Source organism: Artibeus jamaicensis, unplaced genomic scaffold (assembly GCF_021234435.1).
Source record: "Artibeus jamaicensis isolate MK-2021 breed Jamaican fruit bat unplaced genomic scaffold, CSHL_Jam_final contig_475, whole genome shotgun sequence".
NCBI classification, from domain to species: domain Eukaryota; kingdom Metazoa; phylum Chordata; class Mammalia; order Chiroptera; family Phyllostomidae; genus Artibeus; species Artibeus jamaicensis.
This window is the reverse complement of record NW_026521852.1, coordinates 1,513,997-1,535,136: the sequence shown is the minus strand read 5'-3', so window position 1 is coordinate 1,535,136 and position 21,140 is coordinate 1,513,997. Positions and strand designations below refer to the sequence as shown.

Sequence of the window (21,140 nt, the reverse complement as noted above, 5' to 3'; positions counted from 1 at the left end):
TCTCTTAGTTCATTTTGTTGACTCTAAACTCAGTCCAAATCCTGCCCCACAAAGGCCCACAGAATGGGAAGCTTGGCACAGGCCTGGCTATGATGAGGACAATATGTCACTGCAGGACTTTTGAGTTCTTGTCAGGTTTGGAATCAGTCAGGACCATCTCCTTGTTGGAAAGCCATAAATCTGGAAGATCAGAGACAGGTAAGGTTCGTTGAATTCCTTGGGCTTTCAGTCTTCAGGGCTGCTCACAGCCTCAGGGTATCTGGTATTTGAGAAAGGGTTATGGAATAGCACCTGAAGTTGAATTTTACTTGGGAAAGCATCAGGGATTAGTACCCCTGCCTCCACCCACAATGCTAAAGAGGGTTTCAGAAGGTAGACTTTAAACATTGGCAAATATTGACAAAAGTGAAGGTCATGGCAAGACCATTGGCCCACATCTGTTGGTGGAAGCCTGCAGCTCAACGGGATCAGTCAACTGGATTTGCCTGGGCAATTTCTAAAACTAAGTTTTAAAACTGGCAGTTCTTGTACCACCCTTTGTGGTTTCACAAAGTCCCTCCCTGTGCCAACTTCCTTACAGCTGTTATTTTTTTTTCCATGTTACAAGATTTTTTTCTTTCATTTTTTCCAGGGAAGAGCAATGAATACAACCACTTCTCTAGGAGACCGATGGTTGATTGGTCTAACCTTAAGCAGTGTTAGAAGATCTGTTTTAATCCAAACTGGGTGTCTTGGCTGGGTTAATTCCAGCCTGGATCAAGCAATTGATCACAAGATGTTTTTCCGGTTTGTGTGCTATCTTGTGGTCGTGTGGCTGATTTCTGGCTCAGATGGTACGTATACTTTTCTTAAGCTTAATTTTCAAGGCATTTGATATGAGTCGGTAGGTTATGAGGCATTCTGTCTAGGGTTCTAATAAAATTTAAGTCAATGAAATGCATTTGCCTTATTGAAAAATCTCAAATTACTTGGCTGAATTCTCTGAACTACATTAGGGGCTTAGTAAATATTTAATGACAATTCTGCTCTGTCAGTGGGTGGCTACCTGTTTACTTTTGCCTTCCATTTCAGGAGCAAAAACAGTAGCAGTGTCAAAATCTGGACAGGTCTTACATGTTATAAACATCAGGACTGCCATTTGGAATGGGGATTGTTACTTTAGGAGTGAGCAACTTATGGCTGAATTTGAGTGAAATTCCTGTTATCCTTTCGAAAAAAAATCTTTGGGAATTCTTGGGTAGGGATGGATGTGGATTTACATGGTCATGGAAGAGTACAAGGAATCAGAATCACTAATCCAGCAAAAAGATAGTCAAAGTTGGGGAGGGGATCTAATAAGGGCTTCCTCACAGCACATGATGTCCCAGGTGAATCTGTTTCCATTTTCCTTCCAGCGGAGAGCTGTCCAGAACTTCCCTCAGTGGACAATAGCATATTTGTTGCAGTAGAGGTTAAAGGACAAATTCGGGGCACTTACTTTTGTATTAAGGGCTACCACCTGGTAGGAGAGAGAAACTTTTTTTGCGGTGCCTCTAAGGAATGGAATGCCTCCACTCCCAAGTGCCGCTGTAAGTTTAATCTTTCTGCTTCTTTGTCTATCTTGTCATCCCACTGTACTCTTTAATATCCTGCCTCCATCAGTCCATGTTAACATTTTATAAGAAAAAAATTCCCAACTTCTAGGAATCCATTTTTAATGCATTCTAGTGGGTTGAACTTCTTGTAGATGGTACACGATCACCTCTTACAGACTCAGTCACCCCTACAAGGAGGAAAGAATTTCTGTCATATAATAAAATGACTTTTGGGGGGCTGCAATTTGTTTTTGTATTATAAAATGCTATAAAAATTTCACAATGTTCTATTATAAAAATTTTAAACTTACACAAAAGACAGATGAGGAAAAGGAACTCATATGTACTCATCACCCAGCTTCAACAAGGATCCACACACAATCTTTCTTGGTCTACAATTCTGCTTTGCATTATTATTTTGAAGTAAATATATCATACCATTTAATTTAATTATCATGTAACTTTGAACTGGGAAGTATTTATGTCCTCATTTTATAAATGTGATAACTGAAATCCAAGTGATTTGCTCAGGTTCACACAACTCATTCGTGCTGTCTGTAGAGAAGAAGTAGTCCATAGTCTCTTTATTCTTACTATTTTTAGGAATAGTTGGATTAGTTCTCCTTTATACCCAGAAATTCACATCTCTGCATTCTCTTCTGTTTTTCCACTTGGGAGAACAAAATGAAGTTAAAAATGATGAGTAATGTATATATTTGGCTGAATAAAGGGGAAGGAAACACTTGCTTCAAACATAGGCTCAAGAGTTTTGAGCAATGCTTTACATAACAGGATGATGAACATGCTATTGGTAATTTCCAATTATATGCTTAATTACTTTTAGAAGTTCAACTGCCAGTTGTCACTCTTGTGCATGACCAAGACTATTTCTGCCTCACTTAGGCCAACCCACTCACTTAGGCAACCCAATGCAGTACCACATCCTGCATTGATACGGTTTGGTACCATGTACCAGTCCCCACTAAAAAAGTGCACTTTTAGTTGTAATTTCCTGTTTTCCCAATGGAGCCTGGGAGAGGTCTAGTGTTTGCTGTGGTGGGTTTCATCCTGGCCCTTTCAGATTACTGCCTGTTTTCTTCTCCAGTGGGCCACTGTCCTGACCCTGTGCTGGTAAATGGTGAGTTTAGTACCCCGGGGCCTGTGAATGTGAGTGACAAAATCACCTTTAAGTGCAATGAGCACTACGTCCTCAAGGGCAGCAGTTGGAGCCAGTGCCTAGAGGACCACACCTGGGTGCCTCCCCTTCCCGTCTGCAGAAGCAGTAAGTACAGCAGAAACAAATGCAAATCCCAAAGATGCTGATCAGAAGTGACACTTTAGGCATTTGCCACATCTCTTCAATACCTTCCTCTTTTTTTATATCTGGGAAGGGTTTAGGATCTAAAAGTCAACCAAGAAACAAGTGGAGCCCACAGAGCAGAGCCTCAGCTCAGGAAGTGTATTGCAGTGAAGCGAGCAACATCTAAATAGTAAACAATACTTTTTTTCTTTTTTCAGCTAGGATGCCTGTCCTACTAGGTCCAATGCAGGGTAGTTTCGGACGTCTATTTTTTTTTATTTCAAGAGATTGACAAAGTTTTTATTTGAAAAATACACAAAAATAGAAAAGAAGACCACAACTCATCCATTATGAAATTATATAAAATAAGAATTGAAAGTACCTTTTTTATCACTATATGCACAGCTCTTAGAGGTCATTAGTTGGAAAGAGTTGGTCACTCTTTCTTATAACTCTATAAGAAAGAGTTATTTCATGACTTTCTTATATTTATGCAGACATTTTTTTCTGCTGTTTCCCTGAGTAGGGTGATTTTTTTTATTGTTGTTCAATTACAATTGTCCCTATTTTTCCCCCATTACTCTCCCCTTGCCCTACTCAAACCCACCTCCCACATTGAATCCTCACTGCCCCCCATTTTCTTTGTCCATGAATCCTTTACACATGTTCCTATGCAGACATATTAAATAAACAAATGCAAACACATACTACCTACACACATATATACCTGTAAATATGGGACTTTGTTATACATATTTAAAAATTGTTTTTTAATATAACAATATACATGAAAATCTTTTAAAGATCAGTAGGTATAACTCTATTTTCTCCTTTTTAATAACTGCATGTAGATATGCCATAACTTATTCCACTTCTCTCATATTGATGGTTATTTTATTTTCATACTTTTGCTACTATAAACAATGCTAAAATATTCTTATATGTATGTATATACATACATAAACCTTTATATTATTTCTATAGTATAGATTCCTAGAATGGTTGCTGGCTCACAGGATATCATTAGTTGCAAAACATACTTAACAGGTCCAAAAATTCTTGTACAAACTTTATTCTTAAATACAAAATAAATGTGAGAAATCAATATTTTACTTTCTAGTAATAATTATTGGGTGAATACTGAAATGTGAAAAGAATCCATTCAGGAGGCCTGTATGAAAATTTAGTAAAGGACATAAAATAAGACGAGTAAAAGAAAAGCAGTGCCATGGTCCTGTATGGGCAGACTTGATATTACAATGTAATCCTTACCAGAATTTTTAATAAAAAAAAGAAACAAAAAGTAATTTAAAAATCTAATTTGGAACAGTATATACCTTAACACTGCAAATTTATTTATTTAAAGACAAATTTTTAAAGAGTAGTTTTACAATAAAACTGAGAGGAAGGTACAGAGATTTCTCATATACTCCCTACCCCTACACATATATAGCCTACTCCATTATCAATATAACTCACCAGAATGGTACATATTTACCAAGGATGAATCTACATTAACACGTGATCACCCGAAACCTGTGGGTTATGAGGTTCACTTTTGGCATTGTACATTCAGTGGGTTTGGACAAAAGCATAACAACATATATCCATCATTTATAGTATCAGACAGTCTTTTCACTGCTCCAGAAATCCTCTATTCTCTGCCTGTTTATCTCTCCATTTCTCCCACTACTCTCAAGCACTGATATTTTTATTGTTTTAATAGTTTTACCTTTTCTAGAATGTCATATAATTGTTATCATATAGTATGTAGCCTTTTCAGATTTGCTCGTTTCTCTTTATAATATGCATGTAAGGTTCATCTATGTCTTTTAATGGCTTGATAACTCATTTTTTTATTGCTGAATATTATGTCGTTTCTGGATGAACCACAGTTTATTTATCCATTCACCTCTGAAGGGCATCTTGGCTGTTTCCAAGTTTTGGTAATTATGGATAAGGCTGCTGTAGACATTGTGTACAGGTGTTTGTGTCGACACGTTTTTAACTCCCTCAGGTAAGTACTAAGGGGTAAAATTGCTGGATCATATGGTAAACAAGAACCTTAGGGATACATTTAGTTCTGTAAAAAAAGTTTACAGATAGAAAATTCCAAAATTAGACCCAGACTATTTACATTTCTCAAATTTATGAAATAATATGAAACCTTACTAATAATGAGAGAAATAGATATTAAAATTAGATAAAAATTTTACTGATAAGATTAGCTAAAACTTGATTTCATCTAATATTATTCAATATATGAGGCAGTAGCCACTTAGTGAAAGTGATATCACTCTTTGGATGCATTTTGGCAGTAGCTATTAAAGTAATAAATAGGCAGTTTAAAAGTACAAACTATATATATATATATTGTTTAGAGAGTTTAGTGTTACTTAAAACTTACATATATACTTTATGCTATTAATTTAAAATATATAAAATTATTTAATCATTAGCTTGACACAGGTTTAAAGTATTTATTTTTTGTAGGCTCTATTTTACTCTTTTTTAATTCAGTAGTTCCTGTCCTAGCTCCCAAATTCAGTATCTCTGTACTTTTGTTAGTTCATTGCCCAACTCTAGGGAGAGCGCCATAGGTCCCCGAATAAAGCAGATCCTTTTCTGTTTAGACCTGAGAGCCACATCATCTCCTTCAGTCCAAAACTGTACCTTATCCCTGGCCAGTGTGGCTCAATTGGTTGGAACATTGTCCCGTAACTAACAGGTTGAGGGTTCAATTTCTGGTCATGGACATACCTATGTTGTGGGTTCACTCCCCAGTTCAGGTGCATATGGGAGGCAACCAGTTGATATTTCTCTCTTTAGTTGATGTTTCTCTTTTTTCTTTCTCTCTCTGCCTCCCCCTCTCTCTAAAAGCAATTTTAAAAAGTGTCTTTGGTGAGGATAAAAAATCAAAATAGAACAAAACAAAAAACCGTGTCCTTAAGTCACCAGGAAAACCCTATCTAAACTGGAGTTCCTTCATCAACTCATTAAAACTCTTTTCCTTTCCTCTTTTGAACTCAGTTTTTGATCTTTTAGCAATGCTCAAGTAATGTATCTTTGTTGTAAAAAAAATCAGAAAGTAAAAAAAGGAAACATATAATTATCTATAAACCAACAATCCAGTGATAACAGAGTACTTTGATATATAATTTTTAGTCATTTTTGTTCATATATGTTTGAGTAATGGTGTTTTACAAAAACAGCATTATACAGGGTCCAGCAGAAGTAAGGCTTGCTTGAGCATGGTGGGCAGGATAATAATCTGTATGTAATAATTTATAGTTTTAATTTGAACATATGACCTAAAATGTCATATTGTGTGCTTGAGTTTGATATGAATTTGATATTGTTATGTTACAGAATTCCATGCTTATGATTTTTTAATAAAAAGGGGCATTATCTGTGCCGGACCCTGTATTATACATATTCTTTTTATGTTTTGCTGTTTTTACTCAGCTTTTGTGTTCAAGACCTTTATGTTTCAGTAAATAATTACACCTCTGTAATATATTTTTTATTTTGTCTTTTATCTTGATCAACATATTTAAATTCAGTCTCAGAGCTGAGAAGACCTTCAGGATAATATGACTTAACCTGCTCAACTTATAGGTTAAGAAGGAAGCCAAGAGGGATGGAATGAATTCTTTCATGCCACATAGTTATTGGAAGAGCCAGAACCAAAACTCACAACATCTAGTGCCTCCTCCAGTTCTCTTTCCACAGTTTTATTACAGCCTCCTTCTCAATGCTCCCAGCTCTGTTCTTTTTTGATGAAGCTCTCATATTGTATAATTTTGTCCCACACAGGGTGTCAACCTTCATTTGAGCTCACAGTATTTATCTCCTGTGTCAGGGAGTTACCTCTTCCACTTTTACTTATGATCTAAATTTTCTTTCTTGTACACTGGCAATTAGCATTTCTATAACTTAAACTTCCTTTCCTTGAGCTCCTGCCAATCAGAAGATACTCTCAAATCACTAATGACTTAGGATGAGCCAGGAGGGGTCTTTTCTATGAACAAATATGATTTTGACCAGAAGGAAGTGAATGGAGACCATGTCCCTAGATTCCACGTGTGCTACTATGAAGATGGCAGGAGCTGGCATAGACAATTGCAGTTAGGGGGTGTTGTTAATTGAGTGTAACTGGACTTCAAGACTGTCAGTCCTGTACCTCTGTCTCTCAGGACGCTGTGACCCTCCTAGGAATCCAGATCATGGCTATTTTGAAGGAAGCGATTTTAGCTCAGGATCTACTATTATTTATTACTGTAAAGAAGGGTAAGTGTACCCAGCCTTTCAAATACAAGACCTTGCCTATTAACTAGTAGTATTGTTTTGGGGAATTTCTCAGCCTCAAACTAGTCCCCTGATTTCCTGATGCTCAAGATTCTGAGCTCATTCTAATTTTGAAAGCTGCCTTAGCCCACTTCCAGCTCTACCCAATCAGTAGAAGACAGACTAATCCTCCTGTATACCCTAATTAAAGTATTACTTTTTTTTCTCATTCTATACCCCCAACAAACTTTGCAGTCAACTTTCATGTTTTTTCTGATTAAAAGGTGCATGTCCTTTTTAGCCAGTTTAGTAAGATTATTTGAAATCTGTCTCTAGTTTTCTTCTCTGTTTTAGAACACAGATGATAGATGGCTTTTAAAGTTACTAAATAAAGAGCTTCTTCCTTTGCCCTTTCCACCCAAAAACTGTCTGTGTAAGCACACTATCCAGAATCTATCACTTCTGCATGTTGTATAGGTTGACTCATCACTTGGGTCTTCTCCACGCCTCAGGGGAGTGGTTTTACTTCATTTACTGCTTTGTAATACTGAAATAACTTAAGCATGCCTTTTGAATCAGAGGTAGAGAGGTAGGTTCTATCACAGTATGAAACATTGAGATACAACAGCACTAAACCAGCCTTTTGCCTATGTCAGAAGGTGGAAAGCTTTGTGTTGTTGCCATTCTGATTCCTGTTCAGATACCGTTTGGTGGGCACACGAGACCAGCAATGCATTGATGGAGAGTGGAACAGTGAACTTCCGGCCTGTGAATTGATCCAAGAAGCTCCCAAACCAGCTCCACAGACTGAGTATGAGAAGGCACTTGTAGGTAGCAGGCTCTTGCCGGTCTTGTTCACAGCTGTATCTCCAGGGCCTGCCATTGCTTCTAGTACATGCTTAGTAAATATCTGTTCAGTTTGGGATGTTTTTGAATGGGTTGGCCTTGGCCATATTGTGGAATGGGGCTCATGAACTATTAACTTACTTTTTTATATATTGTAGTTCTCATTTGCTACCGTTATCACTAATACTCACTGGTAGGAGTTGTCTTCTGTGCTTTATAGAGCAAGGAATGTAAATAAACATGTCTTTGATTTGGAAGTATGCCTGTGAAAAGTCTCTAAAGTTCTTCTAGACTCTAAAACACAGTGACAGATCAATTTTTATTGGGGCCTCTTTTTTAGTTTACGTTTATTCCTGGGATACTAATAAGTATATTGAAACATCATGTTTAAGACCGAGGTCCCTACTTAAGTTAGCCTTGGTTCTGAGCCCCTCCCAGTTCAGGGACTTGTGCACTACTCATCTTCAGAGTCTCAAGCTAGGTCTCAGTTCTTTAGTTGTAATTTACAATTTTTTTCTTTCTTCAGCTTGCCTTTAAAGAGAGTAAAGAACTTTGCAAAGCCATAGAGAACTTTATGCAAAGATTAAAGGAAAGTGGCTTAACAATGGAGGAAGTAAAATATTTTCTGGAAGTCAAGAAAGCTGAGTTGAAGGCAAAAATGTTTTCCTGACATTATACCTGAGCAGACCGTGTAAAGAAAATGCATCGATGAATAAATTTTCCTCTTGGTTCTGAAATCGGTTTTGGAGTTTTCTTTCATTGGACTGGAAAGCAACTTCACAGTGATCAACTGCAGTTGTGTAGTATACTGTGTGTGTGCCCATGTGTGTACTGAATGGGAAGATCAAATATGGTGGTTGTCTGTTTAAGACCAGAATTAGCAACACATTAATGGAGAGTGAAGGGTTCATTTTCCTGTTTTTGTAAAGAAAGTGGGAAGCTCAGATCATAGCTGAGAGGTATGCCTCATATTAATATGAGACAGGAATGATGAGGCAAAAAATAACCTCAGATTAACCAAAACTTGAGGTAAAAATTCATCTTTTATTTTGGGAAAATGGACTCAGAACAGTTATGTCTTAAATGACCCACTGAGGAAAAAGTTGAATTGGAACCCTAAGTCTCTCCTGGGTCACCCCATGTTCTGTTTGTGAAATCAGGTTTCCAAATCTTCTGCAGTAATGTTGTTCACTGCCTTTGGGATGAAACCCACCCTGCATGGTAAATTTGACATGGTGTAGCACAAGTAAACACAGGGTCTGGCATAAATAATGCCCCTTTTTATTCCAAAATCTTTTATTCCAAAATCATAAGGATGGAATTCTGTAACATAACAATGTTACATTCAAGCACACCATATGACCTTTCAGGTGAAATGTTCAAGTTAAAACTATAAATTATTACACCCAGATTATTACCCTACCAACAACATTCAAGCAGGCCTTACTTCTGCTGGACCCTGTGTATTCGTTTCTTTTTTTCCCTGAGGGCAGAAGACACGAGAATCCCAAGGTTTTCCTGTCAAGATGTCATACTGAGCTGATATCACAGGCTCCTTCCATCTCATATTCTGCCCTTTACTTAAGACACAGGGAAAATCTGGGTAAAATACAAACAAAATATATAAGAGAGCTTGAAATAATACGAAATCTTTAGGTGAAGTTACAAAGGAGAATGAAGATGGACTCTCAGCCCACAATCTATAAGTAGACACAAGACATGGAAAACCATGTCATTAAATCATGATGGTAAGAATGAAGTAAAGACTTTCACAGAACACTGTGCTATGGGAGCTCAGAGGCGAGGGGGATGACTTCCATCTGGGCAGAGGAGGAGGTGGGAAAATTCTCAAGAAAGACGTCATAGTTATTTGAGTCTTTAAAAATTAGGAAAAGTTAGAGACAACAATTAGGGAGGAGACATTCCAAATGGAAAAAAATAGAGAAATGTAATAAGAGAGTCATGATATTTTGAACCAATCCTAGGATTTATTTAACGAGCAATTTTTTTAAAAACGTGAAGCTATTCATTATATTTTTGCCTAGATTGTCTGCAGTAGCAAGACCTTGTGAGCATTTAAAATGTCCAATCTTGGAGAAATTTAAATAAATTATGATACATCAAATGTAATGCAGCCTTTTATAGGGTTAATTTTGGACAGAAAATCTTAAAAATATAATCTAAAAAAGAATACACAATAACAAGTACTTATGATTACATTTATTAAAACCTTTATTTTTATAGAAAAGACCAGGTAATAGTAAGCACAGATGAAAACGATTGTCTTAAATGGTGAAATTACAGGTGTTTATTCCTTTAAACCTCTTTAATGCTTTAAATTGAATTTTTAATGTTAATTTTTAAGAGATTCCATGAAGAGGCAGGAAAGATGGGGCCTGTTTAGAGAATAGCACATTGTCTGAATTGGCCTGGGTAAAGCATGGGAAGTGATGAGAGAAAAGGCTAGAAAGATCCATTACAGTGAGTTTACAGAGACGTTTAAAGGGTATGTTAGAGAAATTAGACTTCAGTTGGTAGGCAGTGGGTAGAGATGAAAGACTTTCAGGCAAGGAAATGATGAGGACAGAGCACAGTATTTCTCTCATTACAGTAGGTGGAAGTAGAAAAAGAACTGAATCAGAGAATCCTCTGCAATAGTTCACATGAGAGACAATAATGCCTGAACTGGTTTGATGGCAGTAGAAATAGAAAAGAAACAGTAGACAGGAAGGACATTGCAAAATCCAGTAAAAACAATGTGTCAACTGATTGAACACTGGAGGATGAAGGAGAGGAAGTGTTTGAAGGTGAGCCTGAAATTTTATTTCTGGGAGCTTGGATTAGTGTTGGGGTGAGAAGGTGAAGCTTCTGGGCATGGAACAAGAAGTTCCCCCTTGGATGTGCCGAATATAAGGTGCTCATAAGATATCCCATGGGCAACAAAAATATGAGCTGCATTTAGGAAAGTAGCCAGAGATAAAGATGTGGTTATGGGATAGTTCTCTTGTGGGGAATAGTTAAAGTCACAAGAGCAGGTAGGGTAAATGAAGATGCAAAGAAAAATGTTTTTAAAAAGAAGAACCAGCTATATTTGGAGATGAGAAGGAGGAAGTGAGGTAACAACAACTAAGAAAGGGCAATTAGTAAGACTGGGGACTCAGGAAAGGTTAGGGTGATGGAAGCCAAGGAGAAGAGAGTTTCAGATAGGAGATGATGGGCAGTGTTCTGAGCTGCTGAGAAAATCATAAGAGATGAGTTAAAGGAATTCTGGATTTGGAAACAAGAGCAGGCCTCAAATAGGTCTGCCAGGAATGGTGGGAAGCAGCCAGATGGGAAGACCCAAAAGCTGGGGTGTGGAGTGGTTGGTGAGAAAGAGTAGGGAAGAAACATAGGAGCCTTTTTTGAGAAGTTGAGCATCTCACAAAAGAAGAAAAATGGTGTTTGAAGTTTCAGCAAGATTAAGGGAACATTTCAGTATGAAAGACACATTGAAAATGAGGAAAAGAACAAACAAATCTGAAGCAGGAGTGAATAGGAGAGAAAACTGAAGGTGGAGAGAAGCTACTGGAGAATTTTTTTTTAGTACTTTACTACTTTAGGAGGCAAGGTCATCTGCTGAGAGTTAGACAATTTAGTAACCTAGAGAGAAAAATTTAAACCAGTCACCATGGAAAGTAAATAACTCCAATAGATTGGAAAATGGTATTTTGAATGGTAACTTTAAGGTGGTATTTCCTCTAACTTAGCTCTCGAAACTGTGCAATCTGTAATCTCCTTTCATGCTCATTCTTTTCAAATCAATAAATCAATCTCACCTTTGTGACTTGGCCCATGTTCCTTCTTACTCTAATATCCTTCTCATTTTCATCTGATAATTTCTACTTTTCATCCAAAGCTCAGCCCAGATGTCTTATCTTCTGTCAGAACTCCTGCTATGGCCCTGGCTGGTGTGGCTCAGTGGATTGAGTGCTGGTCTGTGAACTAAAAGGCTGTCAGTTTGATTCCTGGCCAAGGCATATGCCTGGGTTGCCGACGAGGTCCCTGGTTGGGGGCATGCGAGAGGCAACTGATAGATGTTTCTTTCCCTCTCTTTCTTCCTCCCTTCCTCTTTCTGAAAATAAATAAATAAATAAAATCTTAAAAACAGAAAAGAAAGAAAAAGCAAAGTTATAAAGGTAATGTCAGGGTTTGGGATCCCTCCTGGAGCTATAACAAACATGCCTGGCTGTTCAATGCATTCTTCTGAGAAGCACCCAACGGCACACTAACTTCTGGAGGTCATTTAGTGCCCAGCATTGAGGACTAGTAGAAGTGGTAAGTAGTTAACATTCACTGAGTACTAGTGTTGTTGCAGGCAACTTGACACATATCAGGAACTCAGGAAATGTGTTAAATCCCTCACCTTTTGTACTTTCTTGGAGACCAGCGTAAGGCAAGGTCAACCATAGGTCATTGATCCCCAGGAGAGTCTGCTGCAACTAGCATCGTGGAAAGTGGATCCTGTTTGTGAACCTAGTCTGAACCCTGCTAGCCAAGGTTTCCAGGCTAGTTTGATTACATCTTTTATAATCTCTTGCATTTATGAAAAGAAAAAAAATTGGCATCAAATTAATATTACATTTTCATTTAGGGGAAATGGTTGGCAAGGAGAAAATAGATGATTGCAACATATTATCAAGAATGAGGGCTAGTGAAGAGGAAGGAGATTAGGTAAACACTGGTGCTGTATTCTGTTGTTAATCATTCACGGGGCCAGTTGAATCTACTCATCCATTTTTATTAAGCCCTCTCTGATCAGCCAACCGCATGGCTGGAATTCTGGGACTTTTTGGTGGAGCAATTTCTAGCAAACGTCAGGGTTTCCTGATAAGCTCTTATCTAGGGAGGAACTCCGACTATTAGAAATCAAAGAAGTTTTCTTCCTTGAGAATCTACCCAAGGCACCAGGATAGAATCTTCTACTTCTTCAGCTACCTGCAGGTCAGTGGATTACTTAGGGTATCTTGGGGTAAATGCTGGTGGTTTGGCCCTTTGAGGAGTGCATGATTGGAAGGATAAGACAGAGATGAGACAAACACTTGGGGATATTTTCAGCAGAAGTCTTTTCAGAAGTACTGTGTTACCATATAATGTGACTTGAAGAGTAAGTTTAACCCCACTGAGCCTCAGTTTTTAATTATAAATGGGGGAATAACAATATATACTTATAAAGTAAACTGAAATAGAAAAGAAGACATTGCTCTTGTTATTGTATGTATAAGTCAAGTATTTTTTTTTTTTTTGCTTTTTACCATCTATCCATGTAGGAAAGTTGAGGTAGGAAGTAAGCCAGACTTCCCAAAGGGGGTCAATGGAGTCCTGGTTTTCATAGTCTGCATTCTGAAAATTGGTACAATTTCCCTTGGAAGTTTTATTAACTCCACTATATCTCCTTTACCATGGGCAGTAAAAACTTTTTTAAAAAAAGATTTTATTCATTTATCTGAGGTGAAGAGGAGAGAGGGAGAGAAATATCAATATATGGTTGCCTCTCGTGTGTCCCATGCTGGGAAATGGCCTGCAACCCAGGCATGTGACCTTACTGGGAATCAAACTGGTGACCCTTTGGTTCACAGGCTGGCACTCAGTCCACTGAGCCACACCAGCCAGGGCTCATTTTAATTCTTAAGTTATTCTTTTTGTTGACTCCTGTCTTGTCTCTACCTAGGGTGATACAAGAAGAATAAAAAGTAAAGTATCCAGAATAAAAAGAAGCATCAAGAAGGTTTGTATTAAGTGTAGAGATACATTTGAATACAATATAAACAGAAAGGTGGAACTGATAGACAGGCATTCTAGGATGGGAGGGAAAGTGTGGAAGCAAGTTCTTTCTGGAGTCTGAAAGTGGTACAATTGAGAATGCTGGTGTAAGCAAGGAGACACTCTACTTGAGATTGGAGAAAATATTATTCCAAATTTTAAAAGGAGTTGTTTAGATAAAATACACTAACTTAAAAGAGTAATCTCTAATGGAAGAAGAAATTTGGGGGCTGAGGATTTTCCCAGAGACTCTCAAATTTTACTGAATTGGCCAGGGTTGACTATGGCTCTTGAGTTGGTTTTATTTCCATAAGAGTTTAAGAGGTGATGATGTCACTGAAAACTAGGGGCATATACTAGGGAAGTCATAGCTTTTCCATGGGCAGTTTCAGAATTCTAGACTTTTGAGGGCATAAAAGATAAAGATTTAAGTTTAATGGCATTGTTTTTGTGATGAGGAACTGAGATCCAAGGAGCTGAGGTAGCTTCTATAAGATCACAGACTTAGGTGATGGTATTGCTGGGACTCAGGTGCAGGTCTTCTCAGCTTCCAAGTGCTAGCCTCCCTCTCCACATTCTGGGGCCTGCCGAGTTCTGTGCAGGTTCTGCTGAGGAGCCACAAGGAGTAGGCTGGTGAACCGCAAATGTTGCACCTGGCCAACGGAGCTACCACACATCCTGAGAACTAGTAAGGGAAGTCAGATCACTGTAATTCTTCGAAATTTACAAAGCATTTCACACACATTATTTCATTTGGTCCTCAGGAATGCAGTTAGTTGTTCTTAAGAGAAAACTAAATTGAGTTTCATTTATTTCACATTTATTGGATAACTATGTTTTCCACATACAATAATAGCAGGTTGGGTCTAGAAAGAGACTTACGATCTACTTCAGGAGGCAAAGGTGAATATAATACAATGTGATGCTACCATTAAGGTATCGGAAATATACTAGGGGAACATAAAAGAAATGTAATTCTTGGTGGTGTTGGGAAATTCTTCAACAAGGAGGGGACATCTGATCTTGAGGCTGGAGGTAAGAGCATTCATTCACAGGAAGCATTCTCTACAAATGGCTGAAGTTGTTTAAAATATTCCAGGATGTGTTTTGGAAAAGGTAAGCAGCTTCATGAAGTTGAAGCACAATGGTTTAAGTGAGCAGAAGCAGAGGGAGAGGTATGGGGACTTAAGAAATTGGGAATCATGAGAGTTTTTAAGTAAGTAGAATTTTAGGATTGTAACCACACCAATGCAGAAGCTGGGTATAAATGTTCAGAGGCTTTTGTGGTGGTCTAGGGTAAAGTGAAGGAAATGATGAGAACCTAAGTCTGGACTATGGAAGTGTAGTGTAGAAGAGAGCGAGAGACTCTACTGCTGCTGTGGCCAACATGATAGGACCAGGCCACTCTGAATATGACAAGGGGCCAAGACCAAGGAGGCGAGGGTGACTCAGGTTTCTGGCTGGGGAGGCTGTGTGGAGGTTATAACTTCAGCTGAAGCAGAAAGCACAGAGGTCAAGTAGCTTTCAAAGGAAGATAGCACATTTAGTTTGGGATCTGTTGGATTCAAGGTGCCTGAGAGGTAGGAATAAAACAGTTGGGAATACTGATCTGAACCTCGAAAAATATAACTTAAAAAGTTTTTTGCTTGATTCAGTACGAAATCTAAGAAGTGGTTGCCAGGGCTAGGGATAGGAATGGGGATGGGAGAAATAGAGAGAGGCTAGTAAAAATGTACAGACTTTGAGTTATGAGATGCCAGTTTGAGGATCTAATGTAGAACCTGGTGACTAGTTGATAATAGAGTACTGTATTAATTAACTTCACTGGAGAATAGAATTTAAATGTTTGGGCCAAAAAGGTCAAAGATAAATATGTGAGATGATGGATATGTTAATTAACTAGATAGTGGGGGATCTTTTATATGTTTATAAACATATAAAGTGTGTTTATATGTAATCACCATCATGTATATTTTAAATAACCTACGGTTAGTCACTTATACCTCAATAATGTTGAAATTAAAAAAATTCAAAAGTCGAAAATTTTAGCTTACTTTTGCAAGAGAAGAGAAAAGTTATTTATTTCTGGATTTGCAAAAAAACCCGATAAATATTTATATCTTTCAAAAATAAATGTTAATTTAAATATCTCAGACAAAAAAAATTGCTGAAATAACCAGTCAGAATTATAGACTTTTCTAGGGTTAAAGGTTACTTTCAGTTGGCAAAGCCACAGTCTCTAAAGTCCAGGCACAACTCCTTTCTTAGAAAAAATGTTTGCAATGTCGGTTTCATGATGCAGATACCTGCTCTTCTGCAGCTGCAGGAAACAGAAAAAAAATCTCCTCATTTTGCTTTCTTTTGCCAACTTCTTCCAGGCTAAGCACTGGAGTTCCACTAGTTAACAACAAGAATAAAGGAGGCAGGCCTGAATGGTTTGACTTTTACATGGGAGGGAATAAGACAGAATAAGATTTTTATGAACAGTTGAGTTTATGGAGCATATAAGGTTTTGTGTCTGCAGGAAACAGCTGGGCCCAGAGGTCTGACTGATTCATGGATGGTGATTGAAGTCATGGGAGCCGATGAATCACTCCCAGGAAGACAGTTAAGAGTGGAGAAAGAAGCAGCCCAGGCCACTGAGTGTCCCACTATTACCAAGGGCCACAGTGAAAACCCATCCAAGGCTGGCCCAAGTCAAGTGGGCTTTTCTCTGCCCTGGGGCTTAAAATCCCAGATGATACAACTACCTGTTGTTATAATTTTACATCATTATTATGATGATGTTTTGACTTCTAAGAGTTCTGGTCCTGTCAGAGTAACATTGCAACACCAATTCTGTCACTGTCTTTCCTAACGTTCCTTTCAAATATTTATTATGTGCAGTCCATGCACCACACCAAGCCCCTTCTCAGCAATTCTGGGAGATATGTATACTTATTCTTACTTTATAAAATAGGAAACTGAAGCTTAGAGGAGTTTAGAGCACTAAATATCTTGCCCAGGGACACACAGTTCTCATGTGGTGAACCAGGATTCACCCCACATGACCTGGGTCTAACTGCAGAGTCCGTGCCTCAGGGCCTGGCCGCATACTGTTCTCCTGGGTCTATGGCCTTGGTGTGAGGGCCATGATAGAAATCCCACCTCACAGTGTAGGGTTTGGATGTGAGGCTGCCTTTTACCTCCTGTCATAACCTAAGGCGGGAAGAGCACTAGTTTTCGTTTATTCCTCCCCTCTTTACTGTCCTCTGTTGACTGGTTGATTCCACGATGACTTCAGGTTACAGATGGGGAAGAGCCTCCATTTAGAAGTTCTCTTCCCTCCTCAGTGATAAAATAGATCCTCAATCCATTCAATAAAATTCTGTAAACACACTTTTAGTAAGAATATTACCTGATAAATTGTTCATTAGGTTGAATTTAATGGCTCCATCAGAAGTGAATTTTGGAAAAATAAAATTTTATGGGTCATTACTCAGTGAAGCTGGGCCCCTCCACATGATGTGAAGGGCCACTGTAAACTTTCCCCCTATAGTGTGGGATAGAAACATCTTTAAGGGAAATATTGAGGTAACACCCTTCATCTAAATGGACATGTGCTTAGTATAAATTATGGACACATGGATGAGTGCAGACTCATCTGTATCTAACAGAGGTATCAGAATAAGAGATAAAACCCAACACTTCATTTGGAGTGAACTTCATATATTCCTTTAAAGACAAGGACTATTTCTAATGCAAATTTGGTATATTGTTTTTTTCCCTAAGGGAAAGAAAGTGGTGGTGAAGACAAAAATATCCTGTATGATTTTGCTTTAAACAATTTTTTAAATAATCTCATTAAATAAAGAAAGTACATTGTATATCTCTAGATATATACATATGTAGATCTATATGTCTTTAGATATAGAATCATTTTCTTTCAAAGCTGCAAATTGCTTAACCGTTTATTGTCTTAGTTGACACTTGTCATAAGAAACTCCCAAAACTATAATATAGTGATCCAACTCCTTTTCTCTATCTAATTGTTTTTCTGCTTTTTTTTTTTTTTGGTTTTGTTTTACATTTGTTTCTGATTCTTTAAATTCTCTGCCGCTTTCTTGGTCAGATCATCTGTGTGGCTCACCTGGTCTTCTTAATCAGTCCCCCTGTTCCTTCTCTTTGTTCGGTCTTTCATGTACGCATATGATGGTGATCTTCTTAAAGCACAATGATGCATCATTCCTTAGCTTTAAAGCAAACAAACCACAAACAAAATCCAAATAAAGAACGATGGCTCTTTATTCCCCAAAGACCAGTGTCCATAAATTCTTAAACTAGATTCAGACACACCTATAAGCTGGCCTCTCCATAATAATCATCTCCCCATCTCAGACACCATTTTCCAGCCACATTGAAATACTGTCTATTGTTCCCCCAGTTTGCTCTGCATCCAGTCTCTAACTTTTAAAGCACACTTAACTCAAACTCAGACGCAGCCACCTCGTAGCTCTCCACTTGGGATTAATCTGTCTTTTTAGTAGAGCTCTACCATCTCCCCTTACACTCCAGAAGCCAACACTGACTGCCTTGTTTTCTAACATTTGTGCACATGTGTTTTCTTCTAGTATAGACTGTAATTTTCTTGAGGATGTAGATCCAATAGCATTTAGCCTAGTGCTTTATGAAAAGTAGGGATTCAATGACTTTATTAAACTGAGTTCTTTCAGCAGAAAAATGTTGAAGAAGCCTCAGTTCATGAACCCTTTGAGAGCTCCAAATAGAAAGAGGAAAAGTACAGCCTGGCCCTTCTCTAGGCTGTGGATAGTCTTTGATCCAACTCTGTTCCAAATGACCTTGGTGGCTGCTCTACTGGCTATGGTTCTTGGTGAGTAATAAACAAGTTTAGATGGCAATAAACATTCAAGTTCACCCACTTGTCCACTTTTAAGACTGACAAAAAGATATTTCTGGTTTGTTTTTTTTTTTTTTTTGCAGAAATCCATCTTCAGCAACCAAGGGTTTATTTGACCAGGATTTTGGATTTATTTGAAATTTGGAATTTAAGGGGATTAGGAGTTACTTGGAATTTAGGGGAATTTGCTTTACCCATGAAAGAGGCAATTTTCTTCCTAGACACTTCTCGCTAGATGTCTTCTCCAGTAATTTCCCAATCTGTCTGCCAGCCATGACTTCAGAAAAATTTATATTAGCTATGAGCCTGACTGAACAATTTTCACTGCCAGTGGGTTTACCCAGAATGGAGAGAGAAAGCAGGATTAAGATTTTTATAATTAAAGGATTTCATGTTTCTTCCTTTGTATCATTCAAAATCCAAAGATACAAAAAAGTACAAATTAAAAACGTATGGTTCTGTTGAGGGAAATTGTAGGGATTTTTGACCTTGCACAAAAGCATCTGAGTCAACAGATATGGAAAATGTGACAGGCTGATGAAATCACGTCAGCCATTCTTTTGAAATAAATTACCTTATATATGATAGAGAAAGGATGAAAAGTTTCTGCTTTATGCCACCATTTATCAGCAAACATGTATTACTAATCAGTCACTGAATCTACTAAACCATAGAGATATAATAATAGGAGTTATTATTTTTCTTGATTAAAGTAGAAAAGAATGGTTCCTTCTCCAAACATCCTACTACTGAAAACACTAAGATGCTGCATCCCAAGCCATAACTTTTGGTGCTCTTTGTCATTTTCGTGTCCAGGTGATTGTGATTCCCCTCCCCATTTACACTTTGCTTCTCCTGTAAATGTGTTGAATGAGACAAGCTACAAAACTGGAACTATTCTGGCATACAACTGCCGCCCAGGCTACAGAAAAACCAGTTCAAGAGTTACTTCTCTTACCTGTGATGAAAGTGGCGAATGGAAGTACGATTTCTTCTGTGTCAGTAAGTAGGATCATTTATTTTTCTTATTTGTGCTTTTTACTTTTTTGTTAAGTTGTCTCAGGAGCAAAGCTTTCTGAATGCAAATGAAAACTTTTGGTCACTAAGAAATCACCCAGTTTGTCAGTGACTGATTTTAGTATAACTGTGTGCCACTTTTGGGAAAAAAATAAGCTTACAAACAAATAAGTAAAACAGAAAAATTAGGAGCTACCTAGTGGCATTGGAGAAGTTGGTTTTTGTAAGTCTATTTTTTACAACGTTAATTCAATAAACAATTCTTGCAAAAGTTAGTTACAAATTTAATTTTAATATATTGAAAACCAGATTCACTCTTTAAAAAATTATAAAAAGTTAAATGGCTAGAAATTGGTAATATGGTTTCCAAAGAAACTTCACCCAGAATATCTGTTGTGCTTAGAAGATGATGCTGTGATTCTCTCTCACATGAAAATATTTTCTGTGATGTTTCTCCCATAATGAGGGTGTACAAGCTCTACTGTTTTGGTTTTCCTTTCATGACCAAGTACATGCATTGGTGAGCGGTCTAAGTGCAAAGTCCAAGCCACTGACATAAAATGCAGCAGAGCTCCTTGCTCAGTGTGGTGAACCCCTGACCAGAGGCTCCACCACCATCATGATCTAACTGACCATTTTCTCTGTTTGGTAAAATATACAAGAAAAAAAATGAGATCAATTAAAAATTTTTCCTCCAAACTAAAAATTCAGTGAGTCTGGATCAGAAATAAGTTCCCAATCTTTCTTTCTAGTCTTTCCAGAAGCAGAGGTCAAAGCTAATCAGTCGCCTTTTTTCTTTTTTCAAAGTATGTTTTATTGATTATGCTATTATTTTTTTCCCCAATTTTTTCTCCCCTTTATTCCCCCTCCACCCTGTATCCCCCAGTCCTCCAGGCTTTCATGTTCGTGGGTGATACATATAAGTTCTTTGGCCTCTCTGTTTCCTTTTCTAATGTCATATCTGTGAGTACCTGAAATCACTCATTCTCATTTTAACTTTTCTCACAGAGAAACAGTGCAGCAACCCAGGAGAATTACGTAATGGGCAAGTGATCATTAAGACAGATTACTCTTTTGGATCACATATAGAATTCAACTGTTTAGAAGGGTGAGTGCGAGGCCACCTAGAAACAACACTTTAAAAAATCTTTAGCTAAGGTGTTTATATATTTCAGAAATAAAACCAATGCAAAAGGTGTACATGGAATCCTTGCTTTCACTCTCTCACCACCCACCCCATTCATTCCTTGTCCTTAAACGGGGATCTACTTTTATTAGTTTTTTAATGTCTTTCTAGTGTTTACTTTTACAAATACAAGCTACAAAATTAGTAAATATTTTAATTTTGCACCTTTTCAATCACAATGGTAATTTTTAAATCTTGCTTTATTTTTTTCTTATAAATATATACAGGAGATAT

At 37.6% G+C, this 21,140-nt stretch overlaps 2 protein-coding genes across 4 annotated transcripts in view; both read left to right on the top strand.

Moving 5' to 3' along the window:
- The first annotated feature begins 2 nt into the window (after nucleotides 1–2).
- C4BPB (complement component 4 binding protein beta) lies at nucleotides 3–8,738 on the top strand. 2 transcript variants are annotated; one of them, XM_037155414.2, is made up of 7 exons: nucleotides 3–198; nucleotides 632–833; nucleotides 1,395–1,568; nucleotides 2,680–2,856; nucleotides 7,071–7,164; nucleotides 7,862–7,988; nucleotides 8,534–8,738. In XM_037155414.2, exons 2-7 carry the CDS (start codon nucleotides 641–643, stop codon nucleotides 8,675–8,677), a joined length of 909 nt encoding a protein of 302 aa, XP_037011309.2. In that variant the 5' UTR covers nucleotides 3–198; nucleotides 632–640; the 3' UTR covers nucleotides 8,678–8,738. The 2 variants fall into 2 exon arrangements, with proteins under 2 accessions (XP_037011309.2, XP_037011310.2); XM_037155415.2 differs by lacking the exon at nucleotides 3–198 and having other exon boundaries at nucleotides 423–833; nucleotides 7,862–7,972; nucleotides 8,534–8,621.
- Nucleotides 8,739–12,803: 4,065 nt separating this feature from the next.
- LOC119056784 (C4b-binding protein alpha chain) overlaps nucleotides 12,804–21,140 on the top strand; it is a 32,782-nt gene continuing 24,445 nt past the window's right edge. Inside the window, exons 1-5 of one of the 2 annotated variants that reach the window (XM_037155301.2) lie at nucleotides 12,804–12,987; nucleotides 13,715–13,771; nucleotides 18,519–18,676; nucleotides 19,520–19,705; nucleotides 20,729–20,828. In XM_037155301.2, the coding sequence (XP_037011196.2) occupies nucleotides 18,526–18,676; nucleotides 19,520–19,705; nucleotides 20,729–20,828 (437 nt within the window). In that variant the 5' untranslated portion in view covers nucleotides 12,804–12,987; nucleotides 13,715–13,771; nucleotides 18,519–18,525. The remainder of the gene's footprint in view (nucleotides 12,988–13,714; nucleotides 13,772–18,518; nucleotides 18,677–19,519; nucleotides 19,706–20,728; nucleotides 20,829–21,140) is intronic. The other variant, XM_037155300.2, reaches the window with a different exon arrangement.

Bases quoted from the DNA above. Each gene is read 5' to 3' on its own strand.
- C4BPB (XM_037155414.2), top strand. From the start codon at position 641: ATGAATACAACCACTTCTCTAGGAGACCGATGGTTGATTGGTCTAACC. The intron at 1,569-2,679 runs GTAAGTTTAATC...TTTCTTCTCCAG, and splicing joins CTCCACTCCCAAGTGCCGCT to TGGGCCACTGTCCTGACCCT. The intron at 2,857-7,070 runs GTAAGTACAGCA...TCTGTCTCTCAG, and splicing joins CCTTCCCGTCTGCAGAAGCA to GACGCTGTGACCCTCCTAGG.